Here is a 17,362-nt window from a genome sequence, read left to right as displayed (position 1 = left end):
ATGAATTCATCTAGAACGTTGGACAGTGCCTAACATGTAATAAAGCCCAAATGAACGCCAGCTCTCAAGCATCCAGTATGCGCCAGGCATGAGCTAGGCACTGCAATGCCAACAGAGGTGAGACCAGCTCCACCAGGAGGGCCCGGCAGGACTGGGCATGCGCCTAGAGCACACCCTGAGAAGCGGTGCAACACAGGAAGAAATAAAAGTTATGGGAGTACCGACAGGGAGGTCCTGATTCTTTCCGGGTCAGGAGAGAAGAATGGAAGGTGAGGTGGGGCTTGATGGTGTCTGTATCCCCAGCATCGCATCCCTTCCTTCTTCAGGCAGGAGGAACCATCTGACTTTGGGGAAGGTGTTCCATGGAGACAGGCAGGACGATGCAAGCAAGTGACCCAAGTCTGGCCCAGCAAATGCATGATGTTCATGTATGTGGAATCTAAAAAAATAGTACAAATGAATGTATATGCAAAACAGAAACTCACGGATGTAGAGGACAAACTAGTAGTTACCAAAAGTAAGAGACAAGGAGGAACAGACAATTTAGGGGAAGGGAATTAAGAGATACAAACACCCTTGTATAAAATAGATAAGCAGCAAGGATAGCACAGGGAACTTTCCATTACCTTGTTATAACTTTCTTTTAATAAATGATTTTAATTATTTACTTAATTATGTTTGCCTTTTAGAGCCCCACCCACAGCATATGGAGGTTCCCAGGCTAGGGGACAAAAATCGGAGCTGCAGCTGCCACAGTCACCACAGCCACAGTAACGGGGGATGCGAGCCATGTCTGTGACGTACACCACAGCTCATGGCAACACCAGATCCCTGACCCACTGAGGAATCGAACCTGCATCCTCGAGGTTGCTAGTCAGATTCGCTTCGGCTGTGCCACAATGGGAACTCCCCTGTTATAACTTTTAATGGAGCATAATCTATAAAAATGCTGACTCACTAAGCTATACTTCTGAAACTAATATAATATTGTAAGTCAACTATACATCAATGCAGTTTTTTGATAAATTAATTTTTTTAAATATCTAAAATTGTGTTTATTTTATGAAATAGTGATAGCTACTAAAGAATATGCATAATCCATATATCATAAATCATTATAAAATCAACATGCATGAGTTCATACACAACCTCATAACAGGTATATTACTCTTACTAGTGAAGCTCCCTTTGGGCACCTTCTCAAGCTGAGCTTCCCCTACAAGCCTCAGAGAAAACTACTATCCTAATTCTTCTTTATAGATTTACCATGAAATTTTCCTTAAGTAATATATCACATAATTGTTTGGGGTTTTTTGTTTTCTTTCAGGGCCTCACTCTGACATATGGAAGTTCCCAGGCTAAGGATGGAATCGGAGCTGCAGCTGCCGGCCTACACCACAGCCACAGCAATGCCAGATCTGAGCCTCATCTGTGACCTACACCGCAGTTAATGGCAACACCGGATTCTTAACCCACTGGGCAGGGCCAGGGATCAAACCTGAATCCTCATGGATACTCAACAGGTTCTTAACCCGCTGAGCCACAACAGGTTCTTAACCCGCTGAGCCACAACAGGAACTCTTAACACAATTGCTTTTGTTTTTTTGTTTTTGTTTTTGTTTTTTGGTCTTTTTGCTATTTCTTGGGCCGCTCCCGTGGCATATGGCGGTTCCCAGGCTAGGGGTCGAATTGGAGCCGTAGCCACCGGCCTACACCAGAGCCACAGCAATGCGGGATCTGAGCCGCGTCTACAACCTATGCCACAGCTCACGGCAACGCTGGATCCTTAACCCACTGAGCAAGGCCAGGGATCGAACCCACAACCTCATGGTTCCTCGTTGGATTCGTTAACCACTGAGCCACGAGGGGAACTCCCACAATTGCTTTTATAACATGAAATAGGCAGTATGTTTCTTAAGATTTGGTCGCATTGGTGTGTGGAGCTGTGGTTTATCATTACCGTGGAAAAGTATTCAATTTTATGAATATACTACAATGAACCCATTCTCTTGGTAATTGACAGATTGTTTCCAGTTTTTTTTCTATCCTGAGCAATGCTGTTATGAACATTCTTGTGCTTGTCTCCTAGTGCATTTGCAATAGTAGCTGTAGGAAATATAACCAGGGGTAGAATCCCTAAGATTCTAGAGGAAGTGCATTTTGAGCTTTACAATCTAATGCCTAATAGAAGTTCCTGTTGTGACGCAGCAGAAACAAATCTGACTACTATCCATGAGGACACAGATTCAATCCCTGGCCTTGCTCAGTGGGTTGGGGATCTGGTGTTGCTGTGAGCTGGACCCTCGTCCTCATGGACACTAGCTGGGTTCTTAACCTGCTGAGTCACAATAAGAACTCCGATCAGTCTCTATTTTTAAGTATTTTGTCCACATCATCTAATGCATCTTCCGACCTTACGAAAATGATATTATTATTCTCAGCTGCACAGCTGGCCGCCGTGCTCCCCTTGTACCTTCAATGCTGGGATACCAACCACACCTGGCACCGATTTATCATTGTTTCAAAGCTTGACTCCCCTCCTGGTCTGTGCGTTCTCTGCAGAACTCCCTAGGCTTCTTCATATCCCTCTTCCTGTCCTTCTCTTCCGCTCCTGGAAAACTTGAGAACGGTTTGATGAGCGAATGAATGGCATTAGTAATAATCCCCAAGGTGGAAACAAGGCACCCACAGGTCAAAGCAGAGCTAAACAAGGCTGCATTCGCAGGCATACAGGGGAAGCTCTGTAGATACCTCGAGTGTGGATGGAGGTGGTTTGAGAGCACTAGAGATATGATCTCACATTGCCAATACCGTTCCTTCATTGTGAGGGACAGGAGAAAGGGGAGGCCTCAAAACTTCCTCTTTCTGCTGGAGATTGCTGTCTGTTTTGTATTCGAACATTACATGGGGATGTTTTCTGAGACTTTGACCTTAAAGACTCTGTAGGTAAACGTTACACTTCCTTCCTGTTCCTAAAATATTAAATGGTGGGACCAGTTTGACTCAAAGGCCCTCTCCCACCCATCTTGGACTTGCTGATTGAGACCACTCAAACCAAGGCAGAATATATCCCAACCAGCTAAGAAAATGTCTTGTAAATTTCACGTCACTTGCATGTCCTCCATGTCTTACCACCTCCTTTTGCTGGGGGTGGGGTGGGGGTCCAAAGATACCACACAAATCCAGTTATTCAGAGAAGGAGGCACAGGCTGCCCCCACTCACCCTTTCACTCTTTAAGCTCTCGAATCAGAGCAGCCTCCTCTGTCACACGCAGGCCCAGTGAGCGGGAGGGGATCCTGGAGAAGGAGTGTATGTGGTGCAACACCAGAGAGCCAATATCTTGAACTGATAGCAATGGACTTGGTTTAAATTGAAATGCTGTCTTGACAGTGTATTTCCACTGGAGCGCTTGGGCTGGCTAAGTTCACATTTAGATATGAAAAGCAGGAGCACATCTTTTCCATCTATCTCTTATCAGCTCATCGTTGTTTGCAGACAATGACAAAAATATATATTTATATATATAACCCCCTGGCTTAGATCATGGCTGATCCACAGCTTTTGCATGTCCATGCCTGAATCAGATTTGCAACAGAGCCCATCCAACTGGGCAGAAATCTATTACTCAAGCGGTTGAAAAGTCCATTTGAAGCTAGATAATTGCTCCACACGTAAATAGGGTTTACCTGTAAGCATCTTACACAGGATTATTTCCAGTCAGTCGGGTTTTCCCTTTCTGGCACCACCTTGGAATAGAAGCGAGAAAAATCCTTCTCCTTCTTGCCCCTGCCTCAGGTAGAGACGCTGAGCATTCAACAAACAGGGATCAGTTAATTACCTTCTCTACATTAGGCCCTGCAGGTGCAAATGGAAGTGGGGCACCTTTATCCTCTGCTTCGAAGAGAAGGAGACAAAGGGAGCAGATGTCAACAGGTTGTAGTGAGGGTGTTTAGTAACTTATGAATGAATGGAAGAAATGAAGAATAAGCTGTCAGAACATGGGGAAGCCTCAATGCTAAGGGCTGTGCCCAGGAAGGTCTTCAACTAGGATGGGCAGGTGTCGGGGATTAGGACGAACTCTTTCTTCCTCTTCTTCTTTTTCATACGGCCACACCTGCGGCATATGGAAGTTCCTGGCCTAGGGGTCAAATCTGAGCTGCTGCTGCTGCCCTCGCCACAGCCACAGCAAAGCGGGATCCGAACGGCATCTGTGACCTACACCGAAGCTCACAGCAATGCCAGATCCCAAACCCACTGAGCAAGGCCAGGGATTGAACCTGCATCCTCATGGATACTAGTTAGGTTCTTAACCTGCTGTGTCACAGCGGGAACTCCCAACTTTTTCTTCTTTATATCAACCTAGAATCACCGCACGTGCGATTTGCATGTTGCTCTTCTAGATTCTGTCACCTATGAGTAGTGGCAGAGGGCAGCAAGGCTCTGTGTATGTCTTTTTTAAAAAATAGTGTTTTTAAATGAATAAAGATTCATGGGTAAGGCAAAGTGGCTGGGGGAGGGCGGAGTTGCTCACAGAAATGCCCCAGCTATTCACGAATTTCAGGGCAGACACAGAACCTGCCCACCTCATGGGCATGGGGTCCCGGGAGCCACCAGCCCTGAGAGGACACCCTGCCTTTCCCTGTCCCTGGCTTTCATCAGGAGCCGTGGTTTCTCTTGTGCGGAACACCCCCGTTCTGCAGTCGCCAATCTACCAACCCAGAAATCTGTTTCTCATTCCTGGGTTCTCCTTTATGGCTCTTGTACATGTTTCATAAGCCCCAAGTTTACCTCAGTTCCTAAATAAGGATTCCAAGCCTGTGGGAGGAATCCAACTGATCATCCCATATTTTCATGCCGGATCATCAGCCAGCCTGTGGATTAGCTGTCTCGAGGACACTTCTCCAGCGTGGTCTAACCGTGGCCCTTTGATAACCCAGCATTTCTAATCAGGAACAGGCAGGCAGGTTCACTTGGAAGGCATGCAGGCTGGGAACAGGCATCTCCCATGTGGTTTTATGTGCCTGTACGTGGGCAGAACCATCTACCGTCTAGATGTCATTAGACAGCAGAGTTTCTCCAGACAGAGCAAAGAGGAGTTCCCATTGTGTCTCAGTGGGTTAAGAACTTAAGAACTCATCCGTGGGGATGCAAGTTCAATTCCTGGCCTTGCTCAGTGGATTAAGGATCCTGCGTTGCTGTGGCTGTGGTGTAGGCCAGCAGCTAGCTGTAGCTCCGATTCAACCCCTAGCCTGGGAACTTCCATATGCTGCTGGTGTGGCCCTAAAAAGACAACAACAACAACAAAAAGTATAGGAGGCAGGTAGCGGAGACAAGCATGGTGGTGGAGACAAGCATGGTGGTGGAAAGTACTTCCTTCCGCCTGGGAAATAGGAGGGAGCAGCCTTCCTGAAGGCTCTGATTCCTTGGTCCTTTTGCATAGTGATTTGATTGCTTGATTGAATTGCTTGATTTGTCCGTCCTTTTTTTTTTTTTTTTTTTTTTTTTTTAATCCTTTTAGGGCAGCACCTGTGGCATACGGAAGTTCCCCGGCTAGGGGTCGAATCGGAGCTGCATCTGCCGGCCTACACCACAGCCACAGCAATGCCAGATCTGAGCCACATCTGCGACCTACACCTCAGCTCATGGCAATGCTGGATCCTTAACCCATTGTGAAGCCAGGGATCGAACCCGAGTCCTCATGGATACTAGTTGGTTTCGTTACTGCTGAGCCACAACAACAACTCCTTTTTTTTTTTTTTTTAATTTAATAAACATATATAGCTCCATTCTGTGTGGGATTAAAACCTAAGGCTAAGAAAAATAAATCAGAGTCCTTCCCTTGAAGAGCTCACCATCTAGTAGGGAACAAAGGAAGACTGAAGTTTTTATAGTGCAGCCAGTAATTAACAGAGTTGTGTATGATGGGAACACAGAGTTATTCCATGAAGTTCATGAGTGAATCACTGAATGAATGATTTCATATTTCATCCAGAAGGAATATTATGTGTCAGGTGTTGTGTTTGGCACTAGGGTAGGGGCCCATAACATCCTTATCAAAGCCTGTATTCTGTCCATGGCTATCTTTTAATGCTTTTATTAAGTCATAATTGACATACAGTACAATAACATGCAATCTGATAAGTTTTCATCAATGTCTGTATTTCACTACAATCAAGATAGTGAATCTGCAGGAGTTCCCACTGTGGCTCAGTGGGTTACAAACCCAACCAATATCCATGAGGATGCAGGTTCAAATCCTGGCCTCCATCAGTGGGTTAAGGATATGGTGTTGCAAGCTATGGCGTAGGTTGCAGATGAAGCTCAAATCCTGCGTTGCTGTGGCTGTGGTGTAAGCCGTCAGCTGCAGCTCCAATTCAGCCTCTTGCCCGGGAACTTGCATATGCTGTGGGTGTGGCCCTAACAAAACAAAACAAAAAAAGCCAAGGAGAGTGGTCTTATAAGAAACCAAACCTTCTGACACATCTATCTCAGACTTTTTGCCTCCAGAATTGTGAGATAATTAATGTATGTTGTCTAAGTCCCTCAGTCTATGTAGCAGTAGTGGATACAGTAGCCCAAGCCACTACTATACTTGCTAGACTTACTTATTAGTTTTCCATAGGATAGTCTATATAGGCAATCATATTGTCAGTAAATATAGTTTTACTTTTTCCTTTCCAATCTGGATGCCTTTTCTTTTTCTCATGTAATTGCTCTGACTAGGACTTCCAGTACAATACTGAATAAATGTTGCAAAATATTACTTCATGCTTTAATTTTTCATCTATAAAATATGGATAATAATAGTATGTATCTCCTCAGGCTGTTTTAAGGATTGAAATGTGTAAGTATTATAGCACTCATAGAACAGTATCTGGATAATCATAAGTGCTGTATAATTTTTTGTTGTTCATTTAAAATCAGGGAAGGTGCAGACAATACTACAAAGCAACAATCATCAAAACTGTATGGTACTGGCGTGAAGACAGAAATATAGATCAGTGGAACAGGATAGAAAGCCCAGAATTAAACCCACACACCTACAGCCACCTCATCTATGACAAAGGAGGCAAGGATATACAATGGAGAAAAGACAGCTTGTTCAATAAGTGGTGCTGGGAAAACTGGACAGCCACATGGAAAAGAATGAAATTAGAACACTCCCTAACACCAGACACAAAAATAAACTCCAAATGGATTAAAGACCTAGCTATAAGACCAGACACTATAAAACTCTTAGAGGAAAACATAGGCCAAACACTCTCTGACATAAACAACAGCAACATCTTCTCAGATCCACCTCTTAGAGTATTGACAATAAAAACAAACATAAACAAATGGGACCTAATCAAACTTAAAAGTTTCTGCACAGCAAAGGAAACCCTAAACAACACAAAAAGACAACCCACAGAATGGGAGAAAATCTTTGCAAGTGAATCAACTGACAAGGGATTAATCTCCAAAATTTATAAACAACTTCTGCAGCTCCATACCAAAAAAACAAACACCCCACCAAAAAATGGGCAGAAGATCTAAACAGACAATTCTCCAAAGAAGACATACAGATGGCCGAGAAACACATGAAAGGATGTTCAACATCACTCATCATTAGAGAAATGCAAATCAAAGCCATGATGAAGTACCACATTATACCAGCCAGAATGGCCATCATCAAAAAGTCTACAAACAACAAGTGCTGGAGAGGGTGTAGAGAAAAAGGAACACCGTTGGTGGGATTGTAAATTGGTGCAACCACTGTGGAAAACAGTATAGAGATTCCTCAGAAAACTAAAACTAGAAGTACCATTTGATCCATCAATCCCACTCCTGGGCATCTATCCAGAGAAAACCACGACTCGCAAAGATACATGTATTCCGATGTTCATTGCAGCACTATTTGCAATAGCCAAGACATGGAAACAACCTAATGTCCATCGACGGAGGAGTGGATCAAGAAGATGTGGTACATATACACATACACAATGGAATATTACTCAGCCATTAAAAGGAATGAAATACCGGCATTTTTTGCAACATGGATGGACCCAGAAATTATCACGCTAAGTGAAGTCAGCCATACAATGAGACACCAACATCAAATGCTTTTACTGACATGTGGAATATGAAAAAAGGACACAATGAACTTCCTTGCAGAACAGATACTGACTCACAGACATGGAAAAACTTATGGTCTCTGGAGGAGACAGTTTGGGGGGTGGGGGGATGTGCTTGGGCTGTGGGATGGAAATCCTGTGAAATTAGATTGTTATGATCATTATAAAACTACAGATGTGATTAAAAAAAAAATCTGGGAAGGTGACTAGATTCTGTTTCAAGAGGTTAGCCAGCCATGTGGGATCCCAGATATGGATTTTTCTCCATCTTCTCCCCCCTCCTTGCTGTCCTGGATAGCACAGTTAGAATTTTAGACTGGTAGAATTATCTAGCTCTACCTCCAGTCCCAGGCAGGAATCCCTTCTGCATGCCACAACCTGACCAGTTGCTGACTACGTTCTGAGCAAAATTCTTCAGGCTGACTCTACATTCAGGGAAACCTGAATTTCTCAATTCTAGGGAAGGCCTGTGAAGTCTAGCTATGAGGTGACAGTGAGATTTCCCAGAGGCTGGGAAGCTAAGTTTCTGTGTTCACCGTATGTATCACTCAGCCCTTCAGTTGTTTCTACCATGACACCTGATGTGGGTGTTTGTATCTCCTGTGATAGTCAGAAATAAACTCCCTGGAGTGGGTCTCTCGAGAACTGGCAGCTCCTGTTTCTTGCCACTAGGGCACTGAATTAGGGGCAAGGATAGGGCTGACTTCTCTGCCATAGCAATTGCCCAGGTCCTGAGGCAATATCTGAATAAACTCTAGGCTCTTTTTACTTAGCCCCATGGGGGGGGGGGGAGAAGAGGAATTAGACCCAATCCTTTTAACATAGCATGTTAAAAACATAAAAACAGACAGGACTCAACAGTGTCTGATTCCAGGGAATTCTTGGCTAGAAGATGTCTTGGTTTCAGATTTAAATGAGTTTTTTCCTGAGGGAGCAGCAGGTTGCTTTGCTCACTTAAACAGCATTGTTACAAACAAGCAAGAGCAGAGTCAAAATTTCCAACTAAACTCTGGTTAATAGGAACATAAGGACTGATGCTGGGCTTTAGAGTTTTACATTTCTTGAGCCTGGCAGCTGTATTTTCCCTCTTTCCACTAAATGCTATAGTTTAGGGTTTAGGGAATTATGCAAAACACACTTGCAGCATCAGAGCTTAAATGGGGTAAGATCCTTGCCCAGAGGTATTTGCTGATGATGGAGGAAAAAGTCTCTTGAAAATGATCCAGCTGCAGGAGACTGAGCAAAGGGTCCCCAGCCTTCTTAGTTCCAGGCCTATTATTTTTCTTAAAATAACTTGGAGAATTAAGTGCAAAAACATGCCAATGTCACATTTGCTGTGTGCATTTAGTAATAAAAAACATGTGCAATGCAAAGGCGTGTTTATTCAACTAGCAATTGCACTGCAAAACTATCAACAGCTCACAGCCCAACCTGCCTTCCAAAATACGACCGTGATGCATTTAAAATGTGCAACTGCAACGGAGGTGCCCACAAAGTACCTTATTCGAATTTGCATATTTGTGTACAAGGACACAAACAGTTTATATAGGGCTTTAGTTCGTTTTAAATGCTAAACAGGCCCCCATGATTTGCTTTGCTTAAAATGCACACTCAAACTTTATTAAAAACATGTTTCAAAAAAAGTTTCATAAAGCTAGCCACCAGCGAGGCTCGCTGGAGGGGTGGAAAATGGATCGTGTATCTTTAACCCGCAGAAGTTAAAAGGTTTTCTTTTTTTGTTAGCTAACAATGGAAACTTTTTTTTTTTTTAAGTGTTTCCCTCCCTCGGTCTTGCCAAGCAATAGAAAAAAAAAAAAAAAAAAAAAAGAAAAGAAAAACTTGTTCCGCTGAGTTCAACCCCAGACAGGCTCACAACTTCCTTCCTGCTTTCCTCCCCCAAGCCCCCGCCTTTCTCCCTCCTCCCTCCTCTCCCCCACCCCCCAACTTTTTTTTTTTTTTTTTTTTTTTAATCGCACATTGAACAAACACTGAAGTGGCCTGGAGCAGACACTGACAGGGGTAGTATCTCCGCGGCTCAGAAGGGCGTGCAGGGCCGGCCGGCGTCGCCACCGCCCGGATCTCCGGCCCCTACCGAGGAGCTTTCCGCCTTCTTTTCCACTCCTATTTTTTTGGTCTTCCAAAAGAAGTCAGGAAACCATTTCTGAGCTTTTTGAACTTTTAAAGCCATCTTTTTCCTACGCGGTCTGCGTCCCTGGGCCATGTAGTCTGCACAGGACCCGGGAATCTGAGAAATTGCAGGTAAGTTTGGCGGCTTTTTAAATGGCCCTCGCCTCCGAACGCGGTTTCCCCTCACTCTCTGCTCGGGAGAGAATCTGAGGGTTCCGGGTTCTGAAAAAGCGCAGAGAAGTGGGCCGGGGAGACGGGCAAAGAGGTTTTGACTGGGGACGGTGGCGTGGAGTAGGGGTGTGAGCACAGGAGCCAGAGACAAGTTTTCGGCGTTTCTCCTGCTCGCCTTCCGGGCCACTGACTTCCCGCCGCCTCCCCGGCGCGCTGCAGGCGTCCCCCGGCTCCGGCCGCCGGGCGAGGCTGCCCAGGATGCGGAGAAGCCTTGTACTCGGCTGCGCCGCCCAGGGGCTTAGAGCCGGGCCCCGGGAGGTTTGCAGAGCCTGGGCCCCCGAAGGCTGCAGCCGCGCACATCGCAGAGTCCCTCGGAGGGGGCGCGGGTCCCGGTGCCCGCAGAGGCAGTAGCGTCCTCCCGCACAGGGCGTGCGGAGCGCGGACTCCCGGTACCGGCGCGCGCGCACAGGCGCGCGCACACACTCACACACTCACTCACACACACACACACACACACACACACACGCCCCTCCATGGGGGGCGACGGCAGGGGGCGGCGAGTATTGGTTCCGGTACAGGGGACGCGCAGCGTCTCGGCCCCGAGCGCGCGCAGGCGCGCCCACACACAAAACACACTTGTTTGGGGACTGGCGACAAGGCCAGTGCTGGAAAAGGCCTTGGCTGCTGCCCCACCGCTCGCCCAGGCCGTCGTAGGCCTAGGGAAACAGCCCCAAGGCCAGGGTCAGGAAGGTAAACGGCAGGCCACGCAGAGGTTCCCCTCCAAGACCCGGGCGCAGGCAGCGGCCGGGGAAGGCAGGTCCCGCTCAGGTTTCCTCTGAGTCGGTCCTTGTTGGCCAGAGAGAGTGGAGCGGGGAGATCCCGAAGCCCAGGGGCGGGGGCTGCCCTGTTATACCTGATTGAACCAGGGTTTGCAAAGCCGAGGAGACCCAGTGGTGGTGAAGGGGGGAGTCCTCACTCTCAGAGAGGTCGCAAGAGCCGCGCTCCGCACGCAGCCCGCGTAGGAATTAAGTAGTTGTACGGCATCCTCCGCCGGTGCTCTTGGCTCTGGAGACGAATCTTAGAATTTGGAATCTGAAGAGACCTCCAGGCGCATCACAGCCTGGGGCGAGGGGTGGGAACGCACTCGGGAAACGCACACCCGCAACCGCGCTAGCGCCGGAGGCCGCGGAGTTGTGTCTTCGCCTGGCGGCATAGCCCCTAGAAGTGAGACGTCCAGTGGCACCCGCTTCCGGACAGATGGGGGTTCCGCGGGCCGGGGCCGTCCTAGTTCCCAAGCCGTTCCCCACCACCCGCCCTCTGGGGTCCTGACTTTTCTCCTTGTGTCTCCGCAGCGGCGCTGTTGTTTATGGAGCTCTGGGCGGGGGCTGAGCCTGCGGTCTTGCCCCCCGCCCGCTGCCCGGGCCATGCCACCCCATCTGCGCGCGGAGCCGCGGCCGCGGGGCCTCCAGGGCTGAGCCGAGAGCTGCGGGAGGAGGAGACGCCGGCGGCGGAGCCGGAACGGGAGCGGCGGCGGCGGGCAGCGCGGCGGACCCAGTACTATGGCTATGTACTGCTATGCACTCAACAGCCTGGTGATCATGAATAGCGCCAACCAGGTGAAGAGCGGCGGCGGCCCTCGGCCCAGCAGCAGCGAGACGCCCCCGCCGCCGCCGCCGCCGGGAAGGGCCGTGTTGAGCCCAGGCAGCGTTTTCAGCCCCGGGAGCGGCTCCTCTTTCTTGTTCCCCCCAGCCGAGTCCTTGTCGCCGGAGGAGCCCGGGAGCCCCCCGGGCTGGCGGAGTGGCCGGCGCAGGCTGAATAGTGGTAGTGGCAGCGGCAGCGGCAGTGGCAGCGGCAGCGGCAGCAGCGTGGGCAGCCCGAGTTGGGCGGGTCGCCTGAGAGGGGACGAGCAGCAGGTGGTGACCACCCGTGGTACCCTCTCCCCTCCCGGGCCAGAGGAGGCCAAGAGGAAGCTGCGAATCCTGCAGCGTGAGCTGCAAAACGTGCAGGTGAACCAGAAAGTGGGCATGTTCGAGGCGCACATCCAGGCGCAGAGCTCCGCCACTCAAGCGCCCCGCAGCCCGCGTTTGGGCAGGGCTCGTTCGCCCTCCCCGTGCCCTTTCCGCAGCGTCAGTCAGCCCCCAGGAAGGGTCCTGGCACAAAGCGAGGAACGGAGGACAAAGTCCTGGGGGGATCAGTGTACGGAGACTTCAGAGGCCGACTCTGGGAGAGGAGGAGGGGCGCCCAGCCTATGCCTCTCGAAGGACAAAGATGGACCGGCATCTTTCCCCAGCCCCGCTGCCCCGTCAGGATCAGGGGCTCAGGGTCCAGGCGCTTCGGTGAGGATGGAGAAGGGGGTCCCTGCCAGACCCCACTGTGGCTCACCCATTGCCATGGAAGTTGACAAGAGGGTATCTCCTCCTTTGGGAATTCACAGCTGCCAAGCTCCCTCATTGGGGCTGGTGGGAGTGAACTTGGCAGTGGCTACAGAAGTTGCAGGGAGAGCCACAGCCATGGGACCACACCACCCACACGATCTGCCCTCATGGAACCGTCTGAGGGGGCCCTTGAGCATAGGGGTGTGTTCCCCCCAGAGGCCCTGGCCAAGAGGCAGGGGCAGTCTCTGGGCAGTGAGACCAGCCCAGCCCCAGAGAGGGGCGGGCGCCACAATGGAGAGCCCCCAGGAAAGGTGGGGAAAGGAGATCTGCCCGGTGGTATGCCTGGCTCCGGGGTGCCGGCAGCGGCCGAAAGGCCAGTGGAGAGGACTGTGAATGCACAGAGCCCACTGGAGCCCCCTGAGGCCCCCAGCTGGTTCAGGCAGCCAGGAGGCTTGGGCTCGGTAGGCTCCGAGGGGACCCTGAGTGGAGCCCTAGTGGCTGAGGAGCCACGGCCACTGTCCAGCAGAGTGGATGAAGGGTCTCCGGCACTGGGCTTGCTTGGGGGTAGCCGCTCAGTGCAGCTGGGGCCCCGGGAGGCCAAGGCGGGGATTCTCTCTGGCAGAACGCTGGCACCTTTGCCCTGTTGGGAAGCAGCAAAAGATCTGAAAGAACCTCAGTGCCTTCTTGGCGATGGGATGGGTGTGCACCCCGGGAGCCCTAGGCTTTGTCTGGGCCCCATGGAAGAAGCAGGTCTGGCCTGGACGTGTGGCACAGGGGTGCGATCCGAGGGGACTTGGGGAAGCCAGCCGCAGGACAGAGCAGCTCACCCCAGCCTGGAGCGGCTCTCCCCAGATCAGGACGCCCGGCCTGTCCGGGGAGAGGCCTGCAGCCGAAGCACCATACCTGCCGTCATCATTACAGACACTGGTGCCCAGGAGGACGGGGCTTTGGAGGAGGCGCAGAGAAGCCCCGGGGGCAGCCTGCCGCTCAGGAAGCTGTCCTCTTCCTCTGCCTCCTCCACTGGCTTCTCCTCCTATGAGGACTCGGAGGAGGACATCTCCAGTGACCCCGAGCGCTGCCTGGACCCCAACTCTCCCTTCCTGCATACTCTGGACCAGCAGAAGCCCCGAGTGGTAAGTCTCGCCTTGAGGTTTTTCTAGAATGTGTGCTGCTTGCCTACCCAGGTGTCCTATTCTTTTGCTTCATACTGAGTCAGGAAGACTCTGACCAGGGCCTTAGGGCAGGCACAACTTATAATTCTCTCCAGCTGTGTTTGCTGGGGAGGTGCCTGTGCTCTGGCCACGCGCTTTGGAGCTTGGACCCTGAATTGGAGTCCTTCTGTTATTATTTCCATGTACATCTTAAAGGCCATTGTTTAAAGGGCCCTCTGGTAAGTCACCACTGACTTCTTCGGAAGATGATGTTCCTGAGCGTTACCAGCATCTTCCTGATTCATCTCCAAAGATAGTGAACAGAGCTGCTGAGTGTGGCTTTTGTCTGATCAGGTGAAACACTTAATGCCGTGATTCATTTAGGCAGAGGAAAACCGGACAAGGACACCATTGAATTAACTCAGCCTCTATGAGTGATAGGCCAGGAAAGCAAGTGGATGTGATTCTGTAACAGGGCCCTGAAATCGTAGATGTGCTTGTGGCGGGTTTATTGAATGAAGAACCACCTGGCCTCGGTAAGTTGTCAGAACATTGCAATATCTGTGGGGCCAGCATATTTAAGATACAGTTTGATGTGTGCATTAAAATGAAAACCATGCTTTGAGCTAAACAGGCGGTTTCTTTGGTAATAGAATATTAGGTTGAATTCCCTGAGATAAGTGTCTGGGTATTCTCCCTGGGGTAGACACCGCTAATGGATACATTTTGGGGGGCTGGTGCAGGTACCTTTTCAAGTGCATCTGTTGTGAATCAGCGCCCTGCTGACTTGCTCTGGCTGTGGCAGGAGGCAGGGGTTTATTTCTGTATGCAGTTAATCTCAGTCCTGGCTCTTGGCACACCTACGGGGATCAGAGTATCTTACAGAAGACCTAAGAGTTGAAGCTAGCATTTCTGAAAAGGTCTGGACTTTCTCTTAGCTTTTCCAGAGTGTGGGGAATTTCCTAGTTCAGCGTGTGAGGTTCCTGTGCTACCTTGGGGGAAAGTCTGAGCTTTGTTGTCACAGGTAGTCTTCCGATGTGATCTTAAAGATCAACTACCCTTCCCCCAATAACTCAGACGACAGCAAACGCCAGCTTTCTATTTCTCCCCTACCCTCGGCTTGAAGGTATTTTGGACTCTGAAGCCTGTGTCTCTCAGACTCCCACTTGAGAAATCACAGTCTGAATTTTGAAGATCAGGCATTTCTTTTCATGAGACTCTGCTTTCTTTTCTGCTGATGATGGGGAGGCAGATGCGTATGCAAAATCTGGCTCCAGTCGGCTGGCATTCTGGGGACACGTGGCATGGACACCTGTCCTGGAGAGGAGGGATGGTCCATGGAGGGAAGGGGCTGGTGGTAAAAGGCAGGTGGAAAATGCTTCTCACTGAAGCTAAGGTCCAGATTTCTCGCCTTCTTGCTCTCACCTCGGGGCTTCGTGAATGAGATGGTGGCTGTTCCACTCCATCCTTTGGCTTTTTAAACCCTGGAGCTTAGCCGGCACGGCTGAGTTGCTTTAACTTGTTCTCCAACTTTCCATTTGCCCTTTCTAGTGGTGGATTAGCAGCTCCTATTGGCTGCTTCTCAAAGCAGTTTGTGTGTCCCAGTGTTTGAAAAGGGCTGTTGTCTGGAAGTGAGTTAAAAGGGAGATAAATTATGACAGGTGATCTTTTTTTTTTTCCCCCATCGATCAGAGAGATGCCAGCTGGGAAACCAGAGAGTTGAGTGGTGTTCTCAAGTCAGCTAATGGGCCCAGAGATGGAAAGGAGGCCTGCCTGTTGTCGAGCCTCCCTCCGTCCTTTAAACAGGGTTTCAGACACCCACAGGGTAGGGCCAGGGAAAAAATCCCCCGCCAGCCTCACTCTCTGGATCACGTGAGGCTGATAGGAGTGAGTGTGTGTTGGGGGGAAGGGTGGGTAACCAACTGGAAATTATGGGATCCTAGGGACTTTTGAGCTTTTGGTTGAGTGCTTGCATGATAAGCTCAGCTTTCTTTTGCTTGTACAGATTGTGATGGGGGAGCCTTATTTGTGACACTGAAACATCATTGGGTCCCAAATCACTTGGTTACCTGAGATTGATACTTTGTCAACAGAAGTCCAGACATCTTGATTGACAGGGCCTTTCTGCTGGGTGGTTTAGTGTTTTGAGCCCACACTGTCTGAGATTCTGCAGTACCAATGCTCGGTCCTTTTCTCCCGACTGCCCTGCCCTCAGGGGCACACGTCCTCACACTTGTCTACACCCACTCCCAGCACCTCACTCAGACACGCAGGTCGGAAAGTACACAGCCAGAAGGTCACACAACTGAGCCCTGACCCCCAGATCCATATTGAGAGGTTATTTTCTGTGGCTCTGTCTTTCTCCATGCCTCGTGCGGCAGTTGTCTGTACCTGCGGAGGGATGACTGTGTGTGACGTTGTGACAGGCAGAGGTGACAGCTGGAGAACCCCGAAGCCTGGCTGCTGGGTTCCCTGCTTGCTCATCACTGTGAGAAGTCCCAGAGCAGGGCTGGGGAATGCGAAGACTCCCCTGTGGTTAAACACTAAGTGCATAGCGAGTTGTTTGGAAATGCACTTGGAATCGTCCTTCGCCATTTAGATTATGCAAATTAGCAGAGACCTTTTCTTTGACCGGGAAGGCGGGGAGAAGGCCAGCTCTGCTCATTTGCTTCTGAGGGTCAGGTCTGAGCTGCAAAGACATCCTCAGAAACCTGCAAAGCGCTTCCAGCCTTTCCTTTGGCTTTAGGCTTCGGATGAGCCTGACGGATAGATATGCCTGTCCCTGAAATAGAATGTTCCAAGTTTTTGCACCTGGCATGTCTGTTTATAAAGGATCAGACGCTTGAAATTTGCTCAGAGGTAGTTGTCTCCATGCCTTGTGTTCAGTGGCTTTACATTCGGGCATGTTCATACTTTCCGTGTTCCAAGATCTGAACAGAAGTGAGTTGCACGGAGGAGGAACCCTGTTCTCCCCTTTGTTCTCTAAGACAACTAGAAATTCCTCAGCAGTTCTTGACTTTCCTCTGTTCTTCTGTGTTCAAGTAACTGGGCTATTGAAACACATTTCAAGTCCTGAATTAAAGCGAGCATGCATCTCACTTTAAAGAGTAAGTTTTGTTGATTTATTCCAAAATTGTACTATTAATTATATGTACAAAAACCAAAATAAAATGCTGGCCCTGGGGGATGTATAAGGAAGTATAATACAAAATCCTTGTCTTCCTGGTGCTTACTATTTTTTAAGGGTCATTAGGATTTTCTTTCCTTTTTTTTTAGAATGGCTGCACCCAAGACATATGCAAGTTCCTGGGCCAGGGATTTCATCCAGGCCCCAGTTGTGACCTATGCCACAGCTGTGGCAACGCTGGATCCTTTAAGCCTGCGCTAAGCTAGGGGGCTTGGGTAGAACCTGAGCCACTGAAG

General features: G+C 49.4%; 1 protein-coding gene across 1 annotated transcript in view; it reads left to right on the top strand.

Annotated features, from left to right (window-relative positions):
• ITPKB (inositol-trisphosphate 3-kinase B) overlaps nt 10,068–17,362 on the top strand; it is a 106,704-nt gene continuing 99,409 nt past the window's right edge. The window contains 3 exon segments of the mRNA XM_021064414.1: nt 10,068–10,374; nt 11,766–12,945; nt 12,948–13,921. Of these exon segments, the coding sequence (XP_020920073.1) occupies nt 11,973–12,945; nt 12,948–13,921 (1,947 nt within the window). The 5' untranslated portion in view covers nt 10,068–10,374; nt 11,766–11,972.

Source organism: Sus scrofa, chromosome 10, assembly GCF_000003025.6.
Source record: "Sus scrofa isolate TJ Tabasco breed Duroc chromosome 10, Sscrofa11.1, whole genome shotgun sequence".
Classification (NCBI taxonomy): domain Eukaryota; kingdom Metazoa; phylum Chordata; class Mammalia; order Artiodactyla; family Suidae; genus Sus; species Sus scrofa.
Note: the sequence above shows the minus strand (reverse complement) of the source record. Positions and strands in the feature narration are given on the sequence as shown.